Source organism: Dreissena polymorpha, chromosome 1 (genome assembly GCF_020536995.1).
Source record: "Dreissena polymorpha isolate Duluth1 chromosome 1, UMN_Dpol_1.0, whole genome shotgun sequence".
NCBI lineage: Eukaryota > Metazoa > Mollusca > Bivalvia > Myida > Dreissenidae > Dreissena > Dreissena polymorpha.
The window spans coordinates 199,439,495-199,466,824 of NC_068355.1; the positions used below are offsets into that span (position 1 = coordinate 199,439,495).

Below are 27,330 nucleotides of genomic sequence, written 5' to 3' on the forward strand. Positions count from 1 at the left end.
TATACTATGGTGCACAGTTGATGCCATATTTGCTGCCTATGCTATGACAGCTTCCCCTCACCTTCTCCACCCAGAACTGTGGTTCCTCTCCCAGACTGATGGGACTCACACTGGGGTTTGCCAGTTTCTTGGTGATGTCTGCCGTGAAGCCCTCTACTTTATCACGCTCCAGTGACTTGAGGGCCTCGTCCCGCAGCATGCTGGCATCTAGCCGCCGCCTGTCACGGATACGGAACATCGAGTCACGCTCCCTCTCAGCGGCATCGCGATCAGACCTCTCTCCTAAAGAAGTCAAAACACACTCAGAGTGGCAAGGGCAGACAACTGCTGCTTAGTATTGTCAAGAGTTTCTGGGCCTTTTTTCTAGACCAAACTGTTTACTAAATAATTAAGTTATTTCAGCGATCATGTAATGAAGTATTTTTCTAAATAGCGACACATGAAACTTGATTTTGAGTGGAAACCTTTTTTCTATATTTCCTATCAAAGACCTTGAATGTTGACCACAAGCACTATATATGCAAACACAAATTGAGCTAGTTGTACAATACTTATATGTTAGCATCACAGAGCTCAATTTGTTCTCGAGATATTAAGCCCAAAACATTTTTACATACTTAAGAGACCTTGTGAACAAACTGTTTAATATTCGTTCCCTGGATATTAGGAAATCTATGTATCAAGTTTCATTACAATTACATTTGTTTTAAAGTTATTGAGTGTAAATAATTCTTCATTATGTATAATCAATGACCTCTACACCACACACTACAAAAGCAATTCCAAGCTAGAAATTGATATTAGGTACCTATGTAGCAGGAATGATTTTTACATTACAGTCATATACAATTTAGTATTAAATCTAGTCTTTACTATTTAGATTAACATTCTATTATCAATCTACTATTGTTATACATTATAGATCTTATTCTGCAATTGTTTCCAACTACGGTTGTCTAAGCCTGTGTACATGTTGAATCACTCGTGCATTTTATTTAATACACAGGAGGGCTGTTTCACAACTAAACTAGAGTTAAACTTTACTATAAGCTATAAACCCTTTAAGTCTTTACTGGATAATTTAAATATCTATTCAATGTATAGATTACTTTTGTATGGGTCCCTCTAAAATTAGGCAGTTGCTGCCTTTTTGTGCATAAGATTCTCATGCTTGTCTCTACCAAAAGGGTATATAAGGCTTTGGATTTTTGAAATTTATCGCCGAGTTCAAAAGACACTCAAGGTAACTTTTACCTAAGTCGAGAACGGAGCCATCCCCTTCCCTCTTAATAGTGAATTGTTTTCAATCATTAGATTAATTCATTTTATTAGGACTTGTCAAATAAGATAGGATCATTTTATTAAATTAAGTATTTAAAATATTTATAAAACAGTGATTATGTTTAACATGTGATTATATGGAACAACAGAGAGTCTAAATAAAAAGGTGTCTTGTGTGAAGGTGTTTTGTTTATATACAGTATAAAGGAAATACGAAGGGAAACCTGTTACACCTATGTATGCTGTGTCAATAAATAGTTCAATTTGATATTGAGCTATTAGGCAGAAACCATGTACAGTCCAACCTGTCAATAAAGACCACTCAAAGGATTTGGTCGTTGTGGTCTTTGTTCACAGGTGGTCTTTATTCGCAGGGTCGATCGAAACTTTGCAAAATACCGTATTTTACCATGCATAGCGCGCAGTTTTTTACCTTCAAATTTCAAAATAAAAATTCAGTGCGCGTAATACATTGACACAACGCTTTCCTGGTTGCTAAATCGCTAAAAATCCATTTCGTAATCGTAAATCTTCACAATTGCCGCCATTTTTGTTATTGCAAAGAAACTACACCCTATAATGTTATAGACTGAAGTGGCCGTTGTCGAAACAACAAATAGCGGGAAAGGTTAGGAATGACCAGGGTAGTAACAGTTTTGACAAAAATTAAAAGATGAAAAAAATGTCTTTGTTGGTGTTTTCACACTTCTTCATTGATTGTTTATTAAAAAAAATCGAGGTATATCGATCCCCGTGCGCCGCGGTATTGTTTGTTAAAGTTTTTGTTGTCATGAAAACTCGTTGATTTACAACGCAAAACGTCTTATTTGAACTGAGGCTAATTATTTCAATAATATTTCTCAACTTTGCTTTTGCTTTATTTTGATAATTTAATCCAAAGTTTAATGTTAGCAATTCCGAAAATGTGCACTCTATGTGAATTGACAGTTTGACGTCATCAAAGGAAAGCCGCTTCCTGTCTGAAGCAATAAAGCGACAAGTTTCTCGCCGACAAAATTGGCTTCCTTTGTCTAGCAATCAACATGCCGAACCAATCGTGTGTTTGTTCCTCAATGGCAATCGTCCAATTAAATAATAGCACATGCAAAGCTCCGCCTTCGAACCTTTTGCAGAGAACGGAGGTGGAGTTCAACGGTTAATTGAGCAAGTGTTTTACGTAAGTTGAGTTCCGATTTGCCGAAATTACTAGGCCCTAAGCATTGAAACGACGAATACATTTATCAATGATTTTCCGATCTCTGCATAAATATGCTACTGTGCGAGTATACTACGTAGGTTACAAACCAACAATAGAGATATAGACTCGTTTTATTTTCTTTCAATAGAGACAAACAAATGAAATTTGTCAAATGGCTTTACGCCGATAACGCCAACTGTATGGAATTGAGCGTTCGGGTGTATTCTTTGTCTTACTATAAATACTTATCAACTAGACGCAGTGCAGGCGCGAAATACCGAGTCAAACTGGATTTATTGGGGAGCATCTCTTAAAGGGGAAATATTTAAGTCGATGAAAAATAAAATGGGATCCACGGACGATTTGTGTAAAATTGGACATTGAGATGTTGCGGGTCTGCAGAAGATGTCATACGATGTTGTGAGCGGCGGGTAATGAAAATGTTACACTGTTCAAATGTGAGGAATAGGTAATAGTGGTTCGAATTTAACGCGCAGGGGTCTTGAAAAAACATGCGCAGTGCGCGGCAATAAGGACATAACGGTGTTCTTGAGAGAATAATCTTAAAAATTGTCAAAAATATAGTGCTATGCAACCCATGCTCCTGATCGTATAAATGCTCCCTACTTTTAAACAAAAAATTAAGCGCCCGAAAAACTCAGATTAAATGATTGCGCAATATAAGAATGGCGGCCATTTACGGCCAAATTTTCAGGTTTTTGGTCTTGAATTCTTTTTTTTCTCCATTTTGGCTTTAAAAAATTGCATGCGCGTTATACATGGTAGCGCGCTATACATGGTAAAATACGGTATGCTAGTAGTTTTTTAACAGGTACCTTATCTATGTATGTGCTCTATTGTTTAAATGTTTGAATACTTATGCATGTATAATGAAATAAAGGATTGAAAACACAGTTTTGTTTTACATTTGTATATATTTATTACATGTTGTATTTCTATTCCCTTATGTTTTTATTATTTATTTAATTTATCATATACTGTATAAATAACTATTGACATACATGTATACGTACATCAGGGTTTTTTTTCCTTCTTTGAGACCCGCCGAAAATCGGCCCTTTCCCCTCAAATTTATTTTCCCCTCACCTGGTAAATTTTCCCCCAGATTTCATTTCCTCCCCCCCCCCCACCCCCCCAAATTTTTTTTTTTTTTTTACCTTAGTTAACCTGATTCACTGTAGAAAATAGAAAAATACTGCATAATTAAATTATCTGTTGCCTTGAATTTGTTTTAAAAACAGTAAAATATGTTAAATTGATTATTTTAGACTTTCCTTATTTCCCCCAAAATCTAGCTTTTCGCACAATTTTTTTCCCCAAAATTCGACGTTTCGCGCGATTTTTTCCCCTAAAAAAAGGCCAGGCCCTTTCCCCAAAATCAGATAAAAACCCCTGACGTACATGTACATGTAATTCTACAAAGAACAAAGTACAAAATACACATAACATAGCAAACATTTATACATGAAATACATGAATCACTACTACACAACCAGTAAAGTTGACAATAATGGACAATAAATGACATCTGATATTTATATAAGACTGAAAACATCCAAGAATGAGATTCCAGACAGATACTCACCGTACCAGTAGAAACAACAAAACACAATAAACACTACGACCCCCGTCCCCCTCCACTCAAGACACACACAAAATCAAAACACTCATTTAAAAAATCACTTATTTTACTCTGCTTGACCCTAGAGTCCATCCTATACTTGAACTGACAATTTACTTTTCTATAATCTATGAACGTCTTATTACGGAGAAATTTAAGAAGAGAATGACTATCAAAATGTTTGTCTTTAATAGGCATCGTAAATGATATGAAACCGTTAATTTCCTTAATGAGTTTATGAAAGCCCCAAATTTGTCTTTGATATTTTCGGTAATTAGTACATTAATCGCGAGTCACTTAAATACATAGGCAAATTTTTACACTTTTGACAAACTGTCAAATGCATAAAAGAAGCAGGCGACTACCAATTAGCAATGCATGTTAAATAAACAAACAACTGCTATCGAGTGCAATAAACTGTCACTTGCCAATATCTCCATAGCGACCGACGAGTCCACTGGTAAGATGTGTATCACGTGACAACGCAGCGTCCTGTCGGCCATTTTGTTTGTGAAAGTTGCGAAATCGTTGATTTTTATGATTGCAGTGGTCGTTGTTAGCTATCAAAATGGAGATTTGGGAATGTAAAAGGGTGGTCGTTGGTCTTTGTTCACAGGTGGGCTTTATTCGCAGGTTCAATATATAGTGAAATCGTTCGGGAGGAAATCGGTGTGGTCGTTATTGAATGTTGGTCGCTATTAACAGGCGGTCGCTCAGGCAGGTTGAACTGTATTTATATTTAGTAACAGTGACATTGACCACATCTTTAATCTAAATTAAGTACCCACCAAGGCGAGACCTGGTCCCCGGGCCCCTACTCCTGATAGAGGAGTAGCCAAACATGTCTCCTCCCCCCCCCCCCCCCAAACTACAGCAGAATACTCACCAAGGCGAGACCTGGTCCCCGAGCCCCTACTCCTGATAGAGGAGTAGCCGAACATGTCCTCACTGAACATTGTGTCACTGTCGATGATCACACTGGGGTGGTCTGGGTGCATTCCTGAAACACAAGACAGGGTGACCAGTTAAACACCAATATACAAGAACAGAGTTCTCCTGTTTGCTAAACAACCGCTATCCAAAGACGGTACACGAGACTTATATAGCATACTGACTTTGAAGACATAGAGAATACTAAATAAGAGTTGAAAAAAGTTGAAAGTTCAGTTAACAAGACTTGGCGAGAAGTTCAGTTTGTCATGTCTGGCAAATAAATTCCACACCTTACTAGTATCTTATGTAAACATTTATTTTGGCCGTTTTCTTTTTTAATTTTTAAAGTAAATAAAAGAAATGGCTGAAAACTGCGCTAAAAACTTATAATGATTTCATAAAAATAAACAAACTGAGGTCACTACACTGCACTTGTTTACTGCTTCAACAAAGTTGGAATACACCCCTATGACATGGCATGTTGGGTGGTAAATGCTGGTATTATGATGGGATTGATTTGTATGGATATCTTCAGTAACTGAGGAGCTGCGCCATGAGCGCATGATACGCCCGTCGTTCGCCAATGAAGTAGTAAGGTAATAAATAACCCTTTGAATCATTTTTTTACTTCAGTTTATTTGTATTTGAATACATGGTTTATTTTATAAGTACATGAGCATGGAGCGCCGTCTCCTTGACATTCATACCATATCTTTTTTTGAGTATATGTATGCGTGTATGGAATTCCAATGTTCCAGTCAAATCTCATCCAGTTGAATATGTGAATACTTGATAATTTAACATTGTAACATGGTAAATCCGATACGGTAGGACAGTCAATGAAATAACGAAATTTTGATGAACAAAGTCCCATAACTCTGGAACAACAATTCAGAATTCCGTCAAAAACGAAAGGGGATCAGGGTTTATCAATATTAAGATTGTGTTGAAATTTGAAAAAAATCCATCGAAGGATATTTGAGCTACGGTAGGACATTCAATGAAATAACGAAATTTTGACGAACAAAGTCCCATAACTCTGGAACGACAATTCAGAATTCTGTCAAAAACGAAAGGGGATCAGGGTTTATCAATATTAAGATTGTGTTGAAATTTGAAAAAAATCCATCGAAGGATATTTGAGCTACAGTAGGAAATTCAATGAAATCACGAAATTTTGACGAACAAAGTCCCATAACTCTGGAACGACAATTCAGAATTCCGTCAAAAACGAAAGGGGATCAGGGTTTATCAATATTAAGATTGTGTTAAAATTTGAAGAAAATCTGTCAAAGGATATTTGACGTAGCGTACGACATTAACAGACGGACGGACGGACAGACGGACGCGGGGTATACCATAATACGTCCCGTCATAGACGGGCGTATAAAAATAGAGTTATATGTTAAGCATAACGTAAACCAGACAATTTAATGTAAATTTTTCAAAATTGGAAGTACAGCCATGCAAAGACCGTTTTAAAATAACACATATGCACACTTTCCACTTATATTTTTAGTTTGAAGTAAGTCTCTTTGTTGCAACAATTCCAGTTTAGGCTGAAAGTGTCGTCCTTGATTAGCCCCTGTGGAATGCAAAGGCTAATCTGGAACAATACTTTATGCACATGTATTAAATCCCATTTTCCTCTGTGCCGCTCATATGATAATACGCTGACCTCCATTGCTCATATGATAATACACTGACCTCCATCAAGTAGAGAGATGAGGTCATCAGGTACATAGGAGTCCTGGCTGTCATCATCATCCCCCTCACCCTCATCATCTCTACTCAGCAGGTTGTTCACGGCCAGATTTACATCCAGATTCTACAAGATAGCCAGTCACAAGCAAGGTGAACATCACAATAAATTGACTGATTTACAATCTGATTCTAGTAGAAGTGTCTAATTCACATTTCACAAGGTACCCATGACTTAACTTTCTTATTCACATTCCACAAAGTACCAATTACTCACCTGTTTAAATCACATTCCACAAGATACCAGGGGTTTGATTTGACAACAAGATACCAGGGGTTTGATTTGACAACCACAACAGGGAAGGAAAATGCCTTCACAGGGTAAATTAAACTCTTCCTTTGTATATAGATCCATAAAAGTTAATAACTATTAGAAAAAAATAGTTTGATAGTAAAAGGGAAGAAATGAGCTGAACGGAAGAAAATCACACCCTTGAGATACCCATAACTTCACTGTCTAATTCACATTCCACAAGATATCCATTCCTTAACTGTCAAATTGCCATTCCACAAGACAACCATTACTTAACTGTCTAATTCCAATTCACCAAAAAACATTACTAAACTGTAATATTCAGATTCCACACTATAACCACTAACTGAACTGAGCCATCCCCATTTAACCAGAAAAACCTTTCATATCAATCGTATTCCAATTCTATAAGGTAAATACATACTTACAGAACTGTATTGTTAAAGTTCTACGAGATAAACACAGAACTGTCTTATTGCAATTCTACGTTGCAAACACATTACAATTTAATGTTAGCACACAAAAACACTTGCACAATTGCATTATTCCAATTATACAAATTGAAAACTCACAGAAATGCATAATGCCTATTATGGAAGATGAACACTTTCAAAACCGTTGTATGCACATTCTGCTAAATGAACATTTAAGACCTGTCCACTGCCAAGTCTTCCAGATAAACCTTCAAGAACTGTCCACTGCCCATTCTACAAGATGAACCTTCACGAACTGTCCACTGCTCATTCTACAAGATGAACCTTCAAGAACTGTCCACTGCCCATTCTACAAGGTGAACCTTCAAGAACTGTCCACTGCCCATTCTACAAGATGAACCTTCAAGAACTGTCCACTGCCCATTCTATAAGATGAACCTTCAAGATAAACACTGAACTCTAATATCCCTATTTTAAACAATAAACAGTTACTTAACTGTCAAATGCCAATTCTACAAGATAAACACTGAAACCTTACATTTCCATTCTACACCATAAACACTTACAGGACTGCCTAATGCTACATGATAAACACTTACAGAACAGCTATATGCTACTAGATAAAAACTTACAGAACAGTCAAATGCTACAAGATAAACACTTACAGAACAGCCTAATGCTAAAAGATAAACACTTAATTTAGATTTTGCAATAACGGTTCACTGCCTACTGCAGGGCTGTTCTGTACATGTGACACCATGTACTGGGGTAAGGAGACTCACCGTTCTCTGCAGCTCTCTGATGATCAGGTTCCTGGACTTGCCCTGCAGCACCACCTGGCACTGAAGACAGAATACAGGACACTTTAACATAGCTCATTCAGTATAGCCAAGATTTGCAGCACGTTATCATGTATAACAAGTATTGAAACATCAACAGACCTTAATGATCCAAATGCAGGGTAAATATGCTAGTGTTGTGAAAACATTCAAAGTTAATGGATACATAGTCTTTAATTTAAGACCAAACTACATGTACAAGAGAAGTATTCAAAGTGTCCATGAAATAAACAGATTCGTAACAAACACCACTTGAGAACAAAACAAGCTGCTTCTTTCAATAAGCCAATATGCACTTTGGTGGAAACCTTATCAATATTGATTCAAGGGTATATTGGAAAAAGTCCAAAAGTAGGTTAATATCAAAGTCAAAATGAGTGAGGTCAAGTGATTTGGGAGTGTTGAGTGTTGATAAATAAAATCCACACAAGTTTAAAGTATCAAACGTTTGCAGCAAGCGGTATCCGTTGTTAATAAAAACAAGTCATTTGGGTTAACAAAAAAAACGTACACCTTATAAATTCAACCAAACGTAGGTCAATATCGAGGTCAAAAAAAGATCAGGAGATGTGGGTGGGTTGATAGCATTAAAGATATCAATGCAAGTATCAAGCCTTGAAGGAAGAAAAATACTACTGCTGCCAGTAGAGCCTTACCAGGGTCAAATTAAATGTAGGTCAATATCAAGGCCAAAATGAGGTCTGGTGGTGTGGGTGTGTCCATAGTATTAAACGACATCATTCATTTAAGTATCAAAGCTTTGTAGGAAGCATTATTGATATTAGACAAAACGCGTAATTCTGGTCTAATCAAGATTGGACCCTCTGAATTTATCTTAGTCACAAAGTATTCGATGTCAAGGTCTAAATAAGGTCAGATGATGACAGTGTTGACAGTGTTCAGAGGCATCATCCAGGAGAGAATACAGTTTTGTAGGGAGATGATAGAAAAAACATTTTGTATTCAACTCCCTTTGCACTGACAGACACACAGACGGACAGAAAAATGAACGGACAAGCCACTGCAATATTTCATCCGCCATCTGCAGATGCTGAACTAGTAATTCAAGGACTCTTAACAAGCCTGATGCAGCATCTGCCTACACAAGGTGCAGGACCATGTAACTTTGTGAGGTTCCCATGTTAAACTTTATTGGGTGTAAACACCACGGTAAGTGCTGATTTTTTTCAATAACTTTTAAAATTATTTTTCTTAAGAATTTCAACAAGTGCATAGAAGACAGATTTGTATGCTGCTTATGACAATGTGAAATACATCTAATACGCATGTGTTCTTGTTCAAAATTCGGTATCTACTGCATTCATTGTAAACGACTTTGTCTCACGTGAACCATTTCAGACATATTCAATAATTTATTCTTATATCTTAAGATATCGACACAAACTGCAAGAAAAACTTTTTTTATGCACTAAAAGATTTTTGCTAAATGTATTTCAATAACTTCAGATAAAAATGCAACAAAGGCACCTCATAACGGGTGCCAACGCTCAGCTGCGAAAGCTTGTCAGAATTTTTTTTTTAAAGGTCACAGTGACCTTGACCGTTGACCTAGTGACCCAAAATTGGGTGTGGCATGTAAAACTCGTCAAGGTGCATCTACATATGAAGTTTCAAAGTTGAAGGTGGAAGCACTTTGATTTTAGAGCCAATGTTAAGGTTTTAGCACGACGCCTACAGCGGACGGCAGACGACGAGCTGGCTATGACAATACCTCTGGTTTCTCCGAAAACAGCCGAGCTAAAAATAAAGGTCTTAACGGTGTGTTTACATTCTGTCCAGCCCGAGTGTAAAACACAGGAAACCCAGTTGATTCTGAACCTTGTGCAAGCATGAGTCACGTTTGGGGAAAATTGGGCTTAATGCATGTGCAAAAAGTGTTGATCCAGATTAGCCTGTGCAATCCACACAGACTAATCAGGGAAAAAAATTCTGCATAAACTGGATTTTCTTGAAGAGACTTCCTTTCAAAGAAAAATACAATAAAAGCAGAAAGTGTCACACCTAATTAGTCTATATATACTTCACAGGCAAATCAAGGACATTTTTCACACATGCACAGGCTCATTTATATTGTCTCCCACCTGGTTGATGAGTTCCTCAGGGACCACAGATGCTGGTACCAAGGGACGGGTGCCCACTATGACCCCGGATCTTCTCACACGACTGTTCACGTGCACCGTGCGCTGCATGGCCCGGTAGTTGACAGAGTTGTTGTTGCGCGAGGTGGTGTTGGCGGTCGCCCCAGATACCACAGTGCTCCAACGGCTGCAGAGACAATACTTGCATTTACCCAACCTTAACTTTTCTTGGCCAAGCTTAATTGACTACAACAATAATCCTGTACAAAGTGCACATACGTTTGCTTGTAACTAACAAATGTAAAATTGAATGTAAAGTACAAAGAAAATGGCAGTGAAACAAATTTTTTAAATAAAATTCATTTTAATTATTAAATACTTACCTGTTATCGTATGCTTATACTTTCCAAGGGGAAATAACTCATCCGGAATTTTAACTGGGAATCCGCCACCTCAATACCGTAATACAGGCCAGGTTAAACAGAGTGCAATGCAACCTAGCCAAAAATCGGTAACCAACCCTCAATATTCTTTCAATATATATACAAAAATATTAATCGAATAGCGGGGTGGGAGGTGGGACTTACCGATAACAGGTAAGTATTTAATAATTAAAATGAATTTTATTTAAAAAATTTGTTTTAATGTCATAAATACTGACCTGTTATCGTATGCTGATTTTGCAGCTGCGGTGGGAAGGTTCGTATATATTTTCCCAACACAGTAGAACCCATAAACAGGGTTATCAGCTAATGATATCAAGTAATCTTCGTTAAAACGGTATTAATTATGACTTCTCGGACAGAGTAATATGTCTATGTCGTAAAGAAGACACTACCGTTAGTGAAACCACAACAAGCCCAAACGTATACAAATTGTATTGTTGGCACTTCAGAAAACGAAGATAAAAAGATGACAAGGTGGTCGGATTCCTCCAGTAAACAGCTTAGAGCACGTCAAAAAGTGGGGTGTGATTAATATATGCCCACAAAACAGACAGAGCTCTTAATTCATGTGGTCAGATCCTAAAAAGGAATGAATCCTTAGATAGGATAAGATTAACTTTCCTTAGTCGAGGTCTAACCCCGAGAAATAGAAGCCGCAGACACATCTCCCCCCCCTTTTTTGGGGAAATGAAGAGTGTCTTTGAGAACCTCGAATGGACTTCTGACTAACACTGCTGAGATAGAACTTCAAAGCCCTGATTGCCCAAAGAAGTTTATCCTCATCTTCATGACTACCAGTTTAAGAAAACTTGGAAACTTGAAGGTAGAAGCCATATAGAGGACTTGATATTAAGCAAGGAATCCTGGCTGACACAACAAAGTGAAAACGACAATAGATCCAACTGGAATTGGTCGTATTCAACAGAAAAAGCATGAATTTCACTTCTCCGTATCGTAAAAGCCATAATAAGAAGGAAAACCGTCTTAAAATTATATTGGAACTGTTAATAAGCCTGATGAAAAAGGTTCATAAGGAGCTCATTAAGCATCCCAACATGTTACACAAGTCAAAACCGCTTAAGAAGGTAAAGGAACGAAAAACATAGTGTTGACATTCCATAGTTTGGATCAGTTCCAAAATAGGTAAGACAGCACAGAGTTGCGATGACTTACACAAAACAAGGTATACGAAAGCATAATCTCTATCCTTTGATGAAGAAAAGAACAAATTTCTTATCATCAAGAAAAAGATGAGAAAAACCTCTATGTATCTAGCAGAGTGATTAAGGTAATAACTATGCTCTCAATTACCCAGTAAAAAAATGAATTTCCATAGAACCTTTATACAGTTCTGATGGAATTATCCTTGCACAAATAACAAGGATTGAAACTCTAACAGAAAAACGTTCTTCTGTAGAGATAACTAAAAGTTATTAATGGCCAGACATGAAGTGGCACATGTTTGGATCAGTAAAAATATGTCTCAGTGAGATATGATATTTGACCTGTGAAGAAGTTTCCTGAAAATAATTGTTCAGGAGACTTAAAAGGTCGTAGAACCATAATCCCATGGTTCATTAAGTATATTTCATGAAATTATGGCAAAAACTCAGTTATTGCAAAAACTCACCAAGAAGGCAAGATATTCCAGTTTATGTCAATGGACGAATGTATAACAATCGCACACCCTGCTGGATCGATTTCTGTGAACTGCATTGTTGACGTTGTTCAGCATACCGGTATACACTGCGATATACGATCGCATAACGCTAATAACTAGCGTTTGATGATAAACAACATTCTTTGATATACTATGTACACCATGCAACTCGTCTGCAACTTCACTGCCGCGCATGCGCAATTACATTATTGAACCCAACGGAAAAAAATAATTCGAAAGAAAGAACTGCAGGACAAAAGGTCCAACAGGGCGTTGAGACGAACTGGTATGAGAAAGACGATAGAGAAAATTTGTTGTTCTTGCAAAGAACGAATAAGTTCCTGATTTCCAGTTACAAGGAGTGATAATATGATCACCTCCGTGTCTGTAAGTAAACCACGACCGATGTGTGATAGTTGAAACCATCACAAAGGAATCGTGAAAATGTGTTGTAAATGAAAAACAGCTAAAAAGAATTTTCGCTTTTCAAGATGTAGATGTGCAGGTGATATTCGTTAGGATACCACATAATTGAGAAAATCAAGATACGTTGTTCTATGTGATCGTCCATAACCTTATCTGCTCACATCTGTATAAGATGTAAGGAAGGTTGTGGTAGAATAAACTATATTCTTGCCAAGATAATCTTCTAGTCTAGACACCACTGAATAGTGGTAAATAATGACAAAAAGATGGAAATCTGTGTCATTAAATAATCCCGAGATTAATACAATTATCTTAAAAATAAAGCTGAAACGGACGTAAGAAAAGACGTCTCAGCAGAAGGACCGGTGACCGGACCGGTAAATACCGACCGGTGACCGGAACCATTTGTCAAGGATGGGTGGGCAAAGAAACCACGGCAAGCCGAACTTTCCCACTCCAAACACACTTGAAAATTGGTAGAATAGGACAGTGTTTAACACTTATAAGTTTATGACCTATCTACAGAATATAGCCTCTTCTTGAACCAATAACAGGCGCCTTTAAAATCCTGGATAATACAGGTCGCGAAGTCATCGATTTGCGAAGTACGGAAATATGATTGATAGTGGTACCTCCGGAATCGGAGGTGTGATGGCAGAAAAAGGTGAAAACCCTAGGGGTAACCTTAAGCGGGTCCACGCTTGCCGGTAGAATGCATGGAAGTCTTAAATTCTGACTTGATTAATCTATTTACTTCAAGACTTCTAACCTGGACGAATTCCGAAAGGAATACGACCAGTTATAGGAAGACGGCCTGTTATGGCCAGAAGTGTAATAGAAGAATAACTTTAAGATGAGGTCCCTCCAGATCCTAGGATCTAAGATCTGAGTTCAATAGGTCCTAAGCCATCTACAAGACTGTAGCCGTCAATCTGATAGGCAATCCTATGTATCAGAACTCTTGTTGATTCCAGTAGCTTGAAAATATGCACTGCCGTAGGAGCAATAGAAAAGCAGAAGTCGATACAAATGTCGTCTTGCTAATCCTGCTAGCGTCATTAATGTGTCCCAACTGTTCCGTGACACTGACTGCAAAGTCTGTAGCCGACAGGTAAAGGCGGTTAAAACAATTCATCCTTCGGGTCTCGAACATAAATTAATAGAGGTCAAATAGTAATGTTCGACCTCAATGCTAGTCTCCGAGCCCACTTCAGCCGATCTATCTGCAAGACCAGTAGTCTGCATGTAGCCGGTTGAGATAGAAGTACAAATAACAGATATAGCATGATTTGGTAACCGTCGCCAGTAGAACATCAGTATTGAAAAACACAAAAAGTCATGTAGATTGTTGAATCCATAAAATATAGTATTCAATACAATCATAGCCAGGGGTATACAACTATGTAATGTAGACGATACCCGTGATACTAAAAATTGACCGATGAAAACACAGTGGAATACCGGTAATTGGTAAGTGGTGACTGAACCGGACCGGTCAATGACCGGTAACTGTAGCCCGGTGAACGGACCAGTCATAATATGACCGGTGACGTTACCAGTTAAAGACCGAAAAATGGTGGAATCCATATGGTCTGTTATCAATGTCAAGCACTGCTCGGAAAAGAAGATCATGCCAAAAAAAATCCAATCCGATGGCGATGAGACATCACTTATTCTGACCGGTGATCAGTGATCGGTGATATGACCGATGAATGGTGACCGATGTCCGGTGATCGGGACCGGTTTAATATAACTGCGTCAGAATGGAAATATCTGGTGCAGAAGAATGACCATCCACGAAGTCATCTGATAATGTTAACCGGAAAACAACGGTAGATTATCAGTATTAATAGGCATAAGTGTCCTTGTAGTCGTAGTGGAGAAAAGAACAGCTTATCCCGAAGCCTGAATGTTAAACGAACTAGTGTTCGTATACAACTACGGCTCGGTGACTGCAACATGTGTGGATGCCATAAGAAGAACCATCACACGTGGAATGGAGACATGATATTCCTAAAGGAATAAAATGGAGAACGTCGATATGACCAGTAGGTTCATTAACGCCCACGTGAGAAGTGGCGACATCCATATAACTTCGATGCCGAAATATTGTTCGGCTACGCTGGAAATATTGTCTTCTACAATATTGTCTCCGTGAGCATTGACATGATCGCTTACGAGCGTATCAACGCCGAGAACTGCTCAATGAAGGAGAGGTATGTTCGATAACTATCCAGTGGTGCTCAATGCAGTCCGCTGATGTCTACGTGAAGGTTGACGGCGTCCTCGTTTCCTGCGATGTCGAGATCTGGATCGGCCGAGATGTGGATCGGCTGCGATGAGACCGAGATCTTCTAGAATAACGTCTCCGTGAGTGACGACGTGATCGCTTACGAGAGCCGCGACGATGAGAACTGCTCGACGAAGAAGAGCGTGTCCGATGTCTAATCCTTGATGAAGACGATGTATTCAACGAAGAATAGGAGAATAATTCAATGAAGAAGACCGAGTTCTTCTTCTTGACCGGTGACTGGTGTTATCGGTGGCAGGCCTAACTGATGACTGTTGACCGGTGACCGGAGCGGTGATCAATGACCGGACCGGTAACCGGACCGGACCGTTGACATGACCGGACCGGTTACATGACCGGACCGGTGACATGACCGGTGACCGGACCGGACCGGTGACATGACCGGTGACCGGACCGGTGACATGACCGGTGACCGGACCGGACCGGTGACCGGACCGGTGATCAATGACCGGACCGGTGACCGGACCGGACCGGTGACATGATCGGTGACCGGACCGGTGACATGACCGGTGACCGGACCGGACCGGTGACCGGACCGGTGATCAATGACCGGACCGGTGACCGGTGACATGACCGGTGACCGGACCGGTGACATGACCGGTGACCGGACCGGACCGGTGACATGACCGGTGACCGGACCGGTGATCAATGACCGGACCGGACCGGTGACATGACCGCTGACCGGACCGGCCGGTCAGACGTCGATCAATGGTCCGTGATCAACGTCCCAGGTGACGTACCGGTCATATCATGACCAGTGTTGTCACCGGATAATGACCGTATGGCGGATGCCAAATGGTCCGGCATTGGTCGATGTCCTTGACCAATGCCATCGGGCAAAGACCGGCTGACGGGTGTCGCCATATGGTCTGATGTTGACCGACTGTCTAAGAGACTTAGCATAGTACGGTTGCGATCGTGCCCGATACCCGGTGACTGATACTGCAACTATCATCCATGATCTGCGAAGTCACCGGGTATTTATCCACTCTTGTTTCTGCGACCATCATGTAGTCGAATATATGAATAAAAGCTGCGCCATGAGCGCATGATACGCCCGTCGTTCGCCAATGAAGTAGTAAGGTAATAAATAACCCTTTGAATCATTTTTTTACTTCAGTTTATTTGTATTTGAATACATGGTTTATTTTATAAGTACATGAGCATGGAAATCACGAAATTTTGACGAACAAAGTCCCATAACTCTGGAACGACAATTCAGAATTCCGTCAAAAACGAAAGGGGATCAGAGTTTATCAATATTAAGATTGTGTTGAAATTTGAAAAAAATCCATCGAAGGATATTTGAGCTACAGTAGGACATTCAATGAAATCACGAAATTTTGACGAACAAAGTCCCATAACTCTGGAACGACAATTCAGAATTCCGTCAAAAACGAAAGGGGATCAGGGTTTATCAATATTAAGATTGTGTTAAAATTTGAAGAAAATCTGTCAAAGGATATTTGACGTAGCGTACGACATTAACAGACGGACGGACGGACGGACGGACGGACGGACGGACAGACGGACGCGGGGTATACCATAATACGTCCCGTCATAGACGGGCGTATAAAAAATCCATCGGGGGATATTTGAGCTACGGTAGGATACATGAACAACAATAACATTTAAGGTCACAGTGACCTTGACCTTAGAATGAATGACCTTGAAATGACCAGTGGTCATCTAAGTGTGCTTGCAAACCTTCATGTCAAGTTTGAAGACTCTATGTCCAAGCATACCAAAGTTATAACAATTTTAACATTTTAACATTTAAGGTCACAGTGACCTTGACCTTCAAATGAATGACATTGAAATGACCAGTGGTCATCTTCTAGTACTGGCCAATCTTTATTTCAAGTTTGAAGACTCTAGGTACAAGCATACCAAAGTTATAACATGAAATAAGAACTTTAACATTTTTACATTCAAGGTCACAGTGACCTTGACCTTCAAATGAATGACCTTGAAATGTCCAGGGGTTACTTACTAGTTCTGGCCAACCTTCATGTCAAGTTTCAAGACTCTAGGTCCAAGCATACCAAAGTTATAACAACTTTAACATTTTTACATTCAAGGTCACAGTGACCTTGACCTTCAAATGAATGACCTTGAAATGTCCAGTGGTTACTTACTAGTTCTGGCCAACCTTCATGTCAAGTTTCAAGACTCTAGGTCCAAGCATACCAAAGTTATAACAACTTTAACATTTTTATATAGCTACAGTAGGACATTCAATGAAATCACGAAATTTTGACGAACAAAGTCCCATAACTCTGGAACGACAATTCAGAATTCCGTCAAAAACGAAAGGGGATCAGGGTTTATCAATATTAAGATTGTGTTAAAATTTGAAGAAAATCTGTCAAAGGATATTTGACGTAGCGTACGACATTAACAGACGGACGGACGGACGGACGCGGGGTATACCATAATACGTCCCGTCATAGACGGGCGTATAAAAACAAGAGCAAAGCATATTCAACCATAAACTGGTCACAGACCAGATTATCATACGGCACATAAAATCATTATTTGACCATAATGAAAATTATAATAATACTGCCGTAGATCATAAATTAAACAAAAGTTTAATTCAAAACAGATGAAAAATAAAATGACGATCAATTAGATTGTCATACGGAACGTTAAAATCATTATTGCACACAATGGCAAATGATAAACAATCTGTCAATAGAAGAACACGCTTTGCACGATCTCGTAACACATTAGAAGAACATGCTTTGCACGTTCTAGCAATGTATTAGAAGAGCACGTTTTGCACGTGGTCGTTCGCGCCTGAAAACACCCAGCATGGTAGAAATAAACCATTGTTCGATAAAAACAAGCATGGCTTACCTTTTACAAATGAAACAAAATCCATTAAATCCACACAAATTAATCCGAATGAGAAATAAAAAGATAAATAACACAATTTATCTATTCAAAACCCCAATCAACCAAGTGAAAAACAATATTTTAATTCAGAGCCGTAAAAGACACGTATACACCTGGTTGATCCGGAAAGAATATTGAGGGTTGGTTACCGATTTTTGGCTAGGTTGCATTGCACTCTGTTTAACCTGGCCTGTATTACGGTATTGAGGTGGCGGATTCCCAGTTAAAATTCCGGATGAGTTATTTCCCCTTGGAAAGTATAAGCATACGATAACAGGTCAGTATTTATGACATTAAAATAATTTCATGATCAATTCACTACAACAACATAGCCATGATGGCACTGAAGCACTCACTTGAGACCACAGACACTTTCAGCATACTTGACCCAGATTAAAACATTTCCGACATTTGTAAGGATAAAGATTCTGACAAACAATTTGTCAAGGCCGAGTCATAAATTAGCCCTTGAGTGGTACCATTTTTTTTTTTAAGATTTGACATGGTGACCTAGTTTTATGACGCACCTGACCCATATTTGAACTCAACAAAGATATTTTCTAAATATTCTGACCAAGTCTCATCGAGCTCAAGTCATTAAGGTTACCCTAAAATTGGTATGATTTTTTTTAAAGATTTTAACCCAGTGACCTAATTTCAAGATGCAAGTGACCCAGATTTGAACTTAGCTGTAATATTGTCAAGATAAAAATTGTGACCAAGTTTCAAACAGAATGAGTCATAAAGGTTAAAAGTTTCATATAAGATTTTACCCCTTAAAAAACTTTTTTGGGTTTCGAAAGACCCAGATTCAAACTCATTCTAGATATTGTCAAGAAAAACATTCTGACAGTGTTTCATCTAGATTGAGTAAAAAATGTTGCCTCTAGAGTGGTAACAAGGTTTCTTTAAGATTTACCTGGTGACGCAGATTCAGAAAGAGCCTATGAATTGCCCAGATAAACATTCTGACCAAGTTACATCAGGAATAAATAACTTTGGCTCAGGAAAAGCATTTTCCTGGCATTTGCTTCATCAAGAGGGTGTGTTATTCAATGACAGATTGACGGGTACCAGTACGGGTGTGAAGAACCATTTCTTTTACATAGTACAAGATTGACTTGATTGATGATGGTTTCATAGTACAAGTGTGACATACAGTGTTGGTTTCATAGTACAAGTGTGACATACAGAGTTGGTTGCATAGTACAAGTGTGACATACAGTGTTTGTAACATAGTACAGGTGTGACATTCAGTGTTGGTAGCATAGAACACGTGAAGTGCTGGTTTCATAGTACAAGTGTGAAACACAGTGTTTGTTTCATAGTATAGGTGTGACATACAGTGTTGGTAACATAGAACACGTGAAGTGCTGGTTTCATAGTACAAGTGTGACATACAGTGTTTGTTTCATAGTATAGGTGTGACATACAGTGTTGGTAACATAGAACACGTGAAGTGCTGGTTTCATAGTACAAGTGTGACATACAGTGTTTGTTTCATAATATAGGTGTGACATACAGTGTTGGCAACATAGAACATGTGAAGTGCTGGTTTCATAGTACAAGTGTGACATACAGTGTTTGTTTCATAGTATAGGTGTGACATACAGTGTTCGTAACATAGAACACGTGAAGTGCTGGTTTCATAGTACAAGTGTGAAATACAGTGTTTATTTCATAGTATAAGTGTGACATACAGTGTTGGTAACATAGAACAAGTGAAGTGTTGGTTTCATAGTACAAGTGTTACATACAGTGTTGGTTTCATAGTATAGGTGTGACATACAGTGTTGGTAACATAGTACAAGTGTGACATACAGTGTTGGTTTCATAGTACAAGTGTGACATATGGTGTTGGTAACATAGTACTGGTGTGACATACAGTGTTGGTTTCAACAAGTGTGACATACAGTGTTGGTTTCAAAGTACATATGTGACATACAGTGTTGGTTTGAAAACTTCAATAGTACAAGAGTGACATACAGTGTTGGTTTCATAGTGCAAGTACAATGTAGGTGTTGGTTACACAGTTCATGTAGGTGTTGGTTACACGGTTCAGGTGGTACATACGGTGTTGGTTGGTCTGACACACCAGCCCCCAAGACATCTTGCACTAGGACTAGCGGACTGTCCACGACCTGTGTGGCACTGCGGACACCACTGGCACGCTCTGTCCTCACTGCCTTGCTGGGCCTGAAATAGACACAGTCACAGTGAACTGACTGAATCCAGGCCCCTAGGTGAACACAGACATACACTGCATGGCCCAAGTTGTACCAACAGACATACATGCCATGTGGGGAAATGCATAACTGAGAAAATCACTATGTACAACATGAAAACACAAACATGAAATTATAGGATGTTTAAAACTATATATAGTAACAGCCAAGATAAACAAGAAATGTGTTTGTCAGAAACACAATGCCCCCTAATTTTTTACCTTTGACCTTGAAGGATGACCTTGACCTTTCTGGCTTTCACCACTCAAAATGTGCAGCTCCATAAGATACACATGCATGCCAAATATCAAGTTGCTATCATCAACATTGCAAAAGTTATGACCAAGGTTAAAGTTTTGTGACACAAACAATGACAGACACATACAATGAGAGACACATACAATGACAGACAGACAGGCCAAAAATAATATACCCCCGCTCATTCAATCCGGGGGCATAAAAACATAGGGCTAGTTTAAGGTATCAGCCGATTTGAACCCCTTGCACAGTTATTTTATATATTCAGTGTTTTTCCTTTATATTTAATTGGTACCCTAATCAGCCCAATTCCCTATTCGACCATTTTTTCCTAATTTCATAATAACAAATACCCAATTCACAAAAAATAAATCCCAATTCACAGAAAACAAATTGCCAAAAGGTTGCATAGCACGTTGGTCCCTTTTGTCAAAACTTCTAATTGTACACAATAGTTCAGTATATGGAACGCACAATTTCCAAGGATTACACCAGGGTACCATCATCAGTCCTAAGTAAATGGCCACAACGCTACTGTGGACAAGAACACTGTGGGATGATTAATGTAGTAGGTATAGCAAAGCCAACAAACTGCAACAAAACCACTTAAATTATTCATTGATAGTGATAATAGATTATTCACACATAACTGATTCACAATAGTTTGCATCTTCAGTGCCGTGTAGCAATACTGGAATACTACTTATTAAGTATTATGTAACAAATTTTGTTTTAAATGAAAATAGCCTAACAAATTACAGGTAATGATTATCACTCATACATTTATTCATTCTGACTTTAAAAATTGGGGATCATGTATGAAGTATTGAGTACACTTCCTAGTTGTACGATTCATTACAAAAATATTTCATCCACAGCCGAGACTACTAACACAAACCTTGTTCAGGGAGAGACAGGCTGTCCTAAGGAACTTGAAGCTCAACAGTCCGAATTTAGACAGTGAAAGCTGATACCCTCAAGCACAGTTTCAGTAAAAAGAGAGTTAAGTTTCATGAACTTATCGTAAACTGTTAATAGAAGCAGGATTGTGCAGGAAATCAATCACCACTTTGATGTTAATATGAAACTTATTATTTGTACATGTTTTATTTAATTCTCAGCATAATTAATAAATTTCCCAAATTAGATGAATAGGACGCTAATTTTCCTAATTTGAACCGTACCAGAACCCGTCCCAAAGTGGTGAGGAAAGACGCAGATATTATGCAAGTGTAATGATGACAATAAAACAATAGCATGCATTGAAGGACTGCAAGAAAAAACATAAAATTCTTAGCAGTCATCAAATTAACTTAGATAATATAATGTTAAATTCCAATTTATTTAAACTACTAATTTAAACAAGGGCTGTTTGTAAAACATGCATGCCCCCCATATGGGTTGTCAGTAGTGGCAGCCATTGTCTGAATACATTTTTTGTCACTGTGAACTTGACCTTTGACCTAGTGACCTGAAAATCAATAGGGGTCATCTGTCAGTCATGATCAATGTACCTATGAAGTTTCATGATCCTAGGCATAAGCGTTCTTGAGTTATCATCCAGAAACCATCTGGTGGACGGACCGACCGACATGTGCAAAACAATATACCCCCTCTTCTTCGAAGGGGGGCATAAAACAAATAATAAATTGGCAACATTTGTTTAAAAACACTCCATTCATAAATCAGGTCCAAATTAGAAACAAGATAAGGTCTAAATTAGAAACAAGATAGCCACTATGTCTCTTACGGTTTGGCTGTCTCCTGCCTGTTCAGGTCAAGCCTCTCATTCAGGACTGAGAAGGGAATGCGGCACACCCGGCCATCCTGAAACCAACATATGGTGTCCATCTCAAACAGTGTACAATTAGTTCTGCAGTAAAGGATATATTAATTGTTAAACTTGGTTGTTCACTTTGAAAAGATCTGTCATTTTGCAGTTACAAACTGAAAATTAATTCTAAAATACATAATTTTATACACAAAATGCTACCAGTACTTAGACTTACCTCAAGAAGGAAGGCAAAATACTGCGGCCCTATAACGCACTGTGTGATGACCAGGTTGCGTAGGCAGCTGAGAGCTCCAGATGCTTGGTAACCATGGCGACTAATCCTGTCAGCAACATCACGCAGTCTGTAATAGATATTGTGTCATTAACACAACAACCTCATGTCTGCAACATCACACAGGCTGTAATAGACATTTGTCAACATCACGCAATCTTTAAAAGACATTGTGTCAACATCAGAAACAGCACGCAATCTTTAATAGACGTAGTGTCAAAAATACCCAATCTGTAATAGACATTGTTTAAATAATATGCAATCTGTAATAGACATTGTGTCAACAGCACAACAAACACTCTTAGTTGATTCAAAGATTCCAAACATAGCAATTAGGGGTTTTTATTAAGCTTCACAAAATAATACTTTGTTGTTTTCTGCTGTAATGAACAGTGTTTATAGTTTTGAGCATATCATGATTGCCATAAAATTTACCAAGCCGTTTTAGTGCCCAAGTTGTTTGAGGCTTAAAGTCTTACTGGGTCAAACCAGGTGTGCCCAAAAATAGCTTATATTAATTGAAACACTTCCCATGTGCATGTCAATTGTGTCAATTAAGCCACTATGAACGCTTATCTTTTGCATCACAATGATCTTTTTATATCAGAAAACCATAACACCAACTCAAATCGGTGTTCAAGTGATCAAAGCGATTGTCACATTGCCAAATATACTGACAATTTACAGTTAGACCTGAGCCGAAATACATCACTGTGTAGCAAATGCTCTCAATGCGGAGTCACAGAGTACAATAAGTTTAGGCCAATTAAAATGATTGATAAACTATGAAATGATGGAACCACATGCATGCTTTCTTCACAGGTAACATTACACTAGTCCATAATAAAGAGCTGCGCCATGAGCGCATGATACGCCCGTCGTTCGCCAATGAAGTAGTAAGGTAATAAATAACCCTTTGAATCATTTTTTTACTTCAGTTTATTTGTATTTGAATACATGGTTTATTTTATAAGTACATGAGCATGGAGCGCCGTCTCCTTGACATTCAACAAAGTCCCATAACTGTGGAACAACAATTCAGAATTCCGTCAAAAACGAAAGGGGATCAGGGTTTATCAATATTAAGATTGTGTTGAAATTTGAAAAAAATCCATCGAAGGATATTTGAGCTACGGTAGGACATTCAATGAAATAACGAAATTTTGACGAACAAAGTCCCATAACTCTGGAACGACAATTCAGAATTCCGTCAAAAACGAAAGGGGATCAGGGTTTATCAATATTAAGATTGTGTTGAAATTTGAAAAAAATCCATCGAAGGATATTTGAGCTACAGTAGGACATTCAATGAAATCACGAAATTTTGACGAACAAAGTCCCATAACTCTGGAACGACAATTCAGAATTCCGTCAAAAACGAAAGGGGATCAGGGTTTATCAATATTAAGATTGTGTTGAAATTTGAAAAAAATCCATCGAAGGATATTTGAGCTACAGTAGGACATTCAATGAAATCACGAAATTTTGACGAACAAAGTCCCATAACTCTGGAACGACAATTCAGAATTCCGTCAAAAACGAAAGGGGATCAGGGTTTATCAATATTAAGATTGTGTTGAAATTTGAAAAAAATCCATCGAAGGATATTTGAGCTACAGTAGGACATTCAATGAAATCACGAAATTTTGACGAACAAAGTCCCATAACTCTGGAACGACAATTCAGAATTCCGTCAAAAACGAAAGGGGATCAGGGTTTATCAATATTAAGATTGTGTTAAAATTTGAAGAAAATCTGTCAAAGGATATTTGACGTAGCGTACGACATTAACAGACGGACGGACGGACGGACAGACGGACGCGGGGTATACCATAATACGTCCCGTCATAGACGGGCGTATAAAAACGGACTCGCAGATTCTTTGATAATTTTTGCTGTGATGGCTCTGGGAGTTCATACACACAAACACATACACAACCGCAGTTCTCAGCATCTGATCAGTGCACATCACTACACAGATGGCGTTCGTGACCAATTAAGGAAAGTGATAAATAAACATCAAAAACACATTAAATTCACCTGAATTGCACCCTATGGGCGTTATGCTTTGCATAGACCCATAAAACGACAATATTTCAATACACTATTATTGCTGACATTTTTATGTAGAAATTTGGAACAGTGTAAATATTTGAAAATCTTTATCGACTTAGGCTACATCAAAAATCAAGACGTGCAAATGTTTGCTGCAACCTAACCAATAGCGACACTTTAAGTAGGCAACATGGCGACAGTTTCCAATGGTAGATAGTACAAAACTAACAAATTAAATAAAAAAGCCAGAGCTCCAGATAAGGTTTTGTGAAATTCTTAACGTTACTACCAGATTTTCAAAAAGAATTCTTAACTCTGAAATTTTATTCTTAACGTTACTACTAAGTTTTGGAAAAAATTCTTAACTTTTTTAAATGACCTAAAAATAAATAATAATGGTTATTTTCATGCAAAAAATCAAAATAAACATACTTGCAACTGTATTTATACGAGTTCAACAGTGTCTATTCAGTATTATACAATTTTATTTCTCAAATACCTTCATATACCCAAACTGTGCTTAGATTGCATGCCTTCGATGAATTTTTACATATTTCACAATCTAAACCGGTCTCCCCTTCAATCTTTTCAACGATTAGCCACGGGAATCGTCCCTTCCACTCGTTCAATGTTTTTTTGTTGTTTAAGTTTTGGACCCGTCGTGTCGCGTTTTTTATAGCTTTTCCGACTGTGTCGGCAACTGAACATACAACATCGTATAAGATCTTTTCTATAATGTCTTTCTTGTTATTCAACTTCGGCTCACTTTACGTACAATATGTTAAAAGCGTGTTTTTGCACGCTTTGAAGTTTTTAAAGATGCTCTCTGGGCGCCGCCATTGTTTTTTGACAGAAAGACTGTAGTCACTGTACACACCGCTTTTATTGGAAAAAATGCGCTTTGTTAAACAAACCCGATAACCATTCTATATAAGCACCAAAAAGATCTTTAATGTGCGAAAAGAACTCAATAAAAATCGATACAAACCAATGTAAAAATAATATTCGTAACTGGATTTTGTAATTCTTAATGGTACGACAAGATTTTAAAATAAATACGTAACGGACTTGAAAATAATTGTAATTACGAAAATACGACCCTTATCTGGAGCTCTGAAAACAATAAGTTCTTGCTGTATATTTTTAATGGTACCATTTGCAAGAATTTGTGATTTAGAAAGGTAAACGTAGATAAGTTATTGCAGTATCAGTGCTCATTAGCCCTTGCAGAGGTGATCAAATTTTGCACCTTTGGACGCGCATTGCAACTCTCAGCAACCCTATTTTACTCTTTGGATTATAAATCTGTGAGTTGAAAGTTTGCACTTAGCATTACACAAGCATCATTATTCATAAACCAAAATCTCCATCCACATTTGACAAGTCACATGTAAAACAAGACCATAATCACTGCAGTTTAATATTATTATTTTTTAAATAATAGCATTCAGAGAAATCTTTTTCTGCAAATAAAATCGTTAGACTTGTTCGAAACGAGTTTGATCCATATAAATGTTCTTCGATTATCAGTCCTCTGCGGATATTTGTACTATACCATAACAGCTTCAAATGTTATACTATTGTTCGTTCATAGGTAATTTAAATAGTATAGACATTTTTATTTTTAGCCTTAGATCTACAAGAAAGAAAGAGATCGACGTTCGATATTTATCGCTCAATGCGATTTATGAAGTAAAAGAACTCAAACTAACAACCTTTCATTCAATTGATCATCTGAGCCTGGAAGGGGGTGTACAACAAAGTGTATAGAGGTCATAATTAATACAAGTTATTTAGCACAATTGTTAAATTTATGTGGAGATCAGCATGTGGATTCCATCTTGAAATTAACTGTGCTAAATGTTCGCTGTTACAGGCGTTCTGATTGGTCCATCGCATTAATCACAGTTACCTCCCATTCCATGAAGGATTAAAGCGACATTGTTGCGGGTAATCAATTAGTATGTAACATTTAGCCACGAGTGCGGGTCCGAGTAATAAATGGCAGTGTATCATAAATGCATAAACTTAACACAGATTTTTAGCAGGTATCTAGTTGATAATGAAAATAAGGGTATAACGATCAAGGAAAAGTAATTAATTTATCTTTTTATAAGTTACGAAATTATATTACCATTCAGCTCGAATTTCGAATCATAATCGAAGAATCGGAAACGCTTCTACACTGGGATATCACAAGCACGGCTACTCGTGCAATGCAGCATGATGTTAGTTTACCTTTAAGTCCACGTTGTCCATAAGTCAACGAGCATACCGTTAAGTGTAAGGTTTCACAATATGTACAACGATTATGTAGCTCCATTAAAAAATTGCTTAAAAATTGTCAGACGGCCATCTGACTGATTTTGTGTATGCGGCAATCTAACTGACTGGATATGTGCGGCAATATGACAGTCTTGATGTGTGCGGCCATCTTACTGACTCGATGTATGCGCCATCTGACTGACTTGACGTATACGTCCATCTGACTGACTTGATGTATACGGCCATCTGACTCATTTGATGCATGCGGCCATCTGAC

The 27,330-nt window shown here is 38.1% G+C and overlaps 1 protein-coding gene across 1 annotated transcript in view; it reads right to left on the reverse strand.

Annotated features, from left to right (window-relative positions):
* The window catches only part of LOC127864547 (E3 ubiquitin-protein ligase UBR5-like), a 128,453-nt gene extending 101,809 nt beyond the window's left edge, over positions 1 to 26,644 (reverse strand). Inside the window, 9 exon segments of the mRNA XM_052404269.1 lie at positions 62 to 282; positions 5,008 to 5,121; positions 6,762 to 6,882; positions 8,285 to 8,344; positions 10,444 to 10,627; positions 20,258 to 20,380; positions 22,418 to 22,494; positions 22,677 to 22,803; positions 26,504 to 26,644. Coding sequence (XP_052260229.1) covers positions 62 to 282; positions 5,008 to 5,121; positions 6,762 to 6,882; positions 8,285 to 8,344; positions 10,444 to 10,627; positions 20,258 to 20,380; positions 22,418 to 22,494; positions 22,677 to 22,803; positions 26,504 to 26,565 — 1,089 coding nt within the window. The 5' untranslated portion in view covers positions 26,566 to 26,644.
* Positions 26,645 to 27,330: the final 686 nt, after the last annotated feature.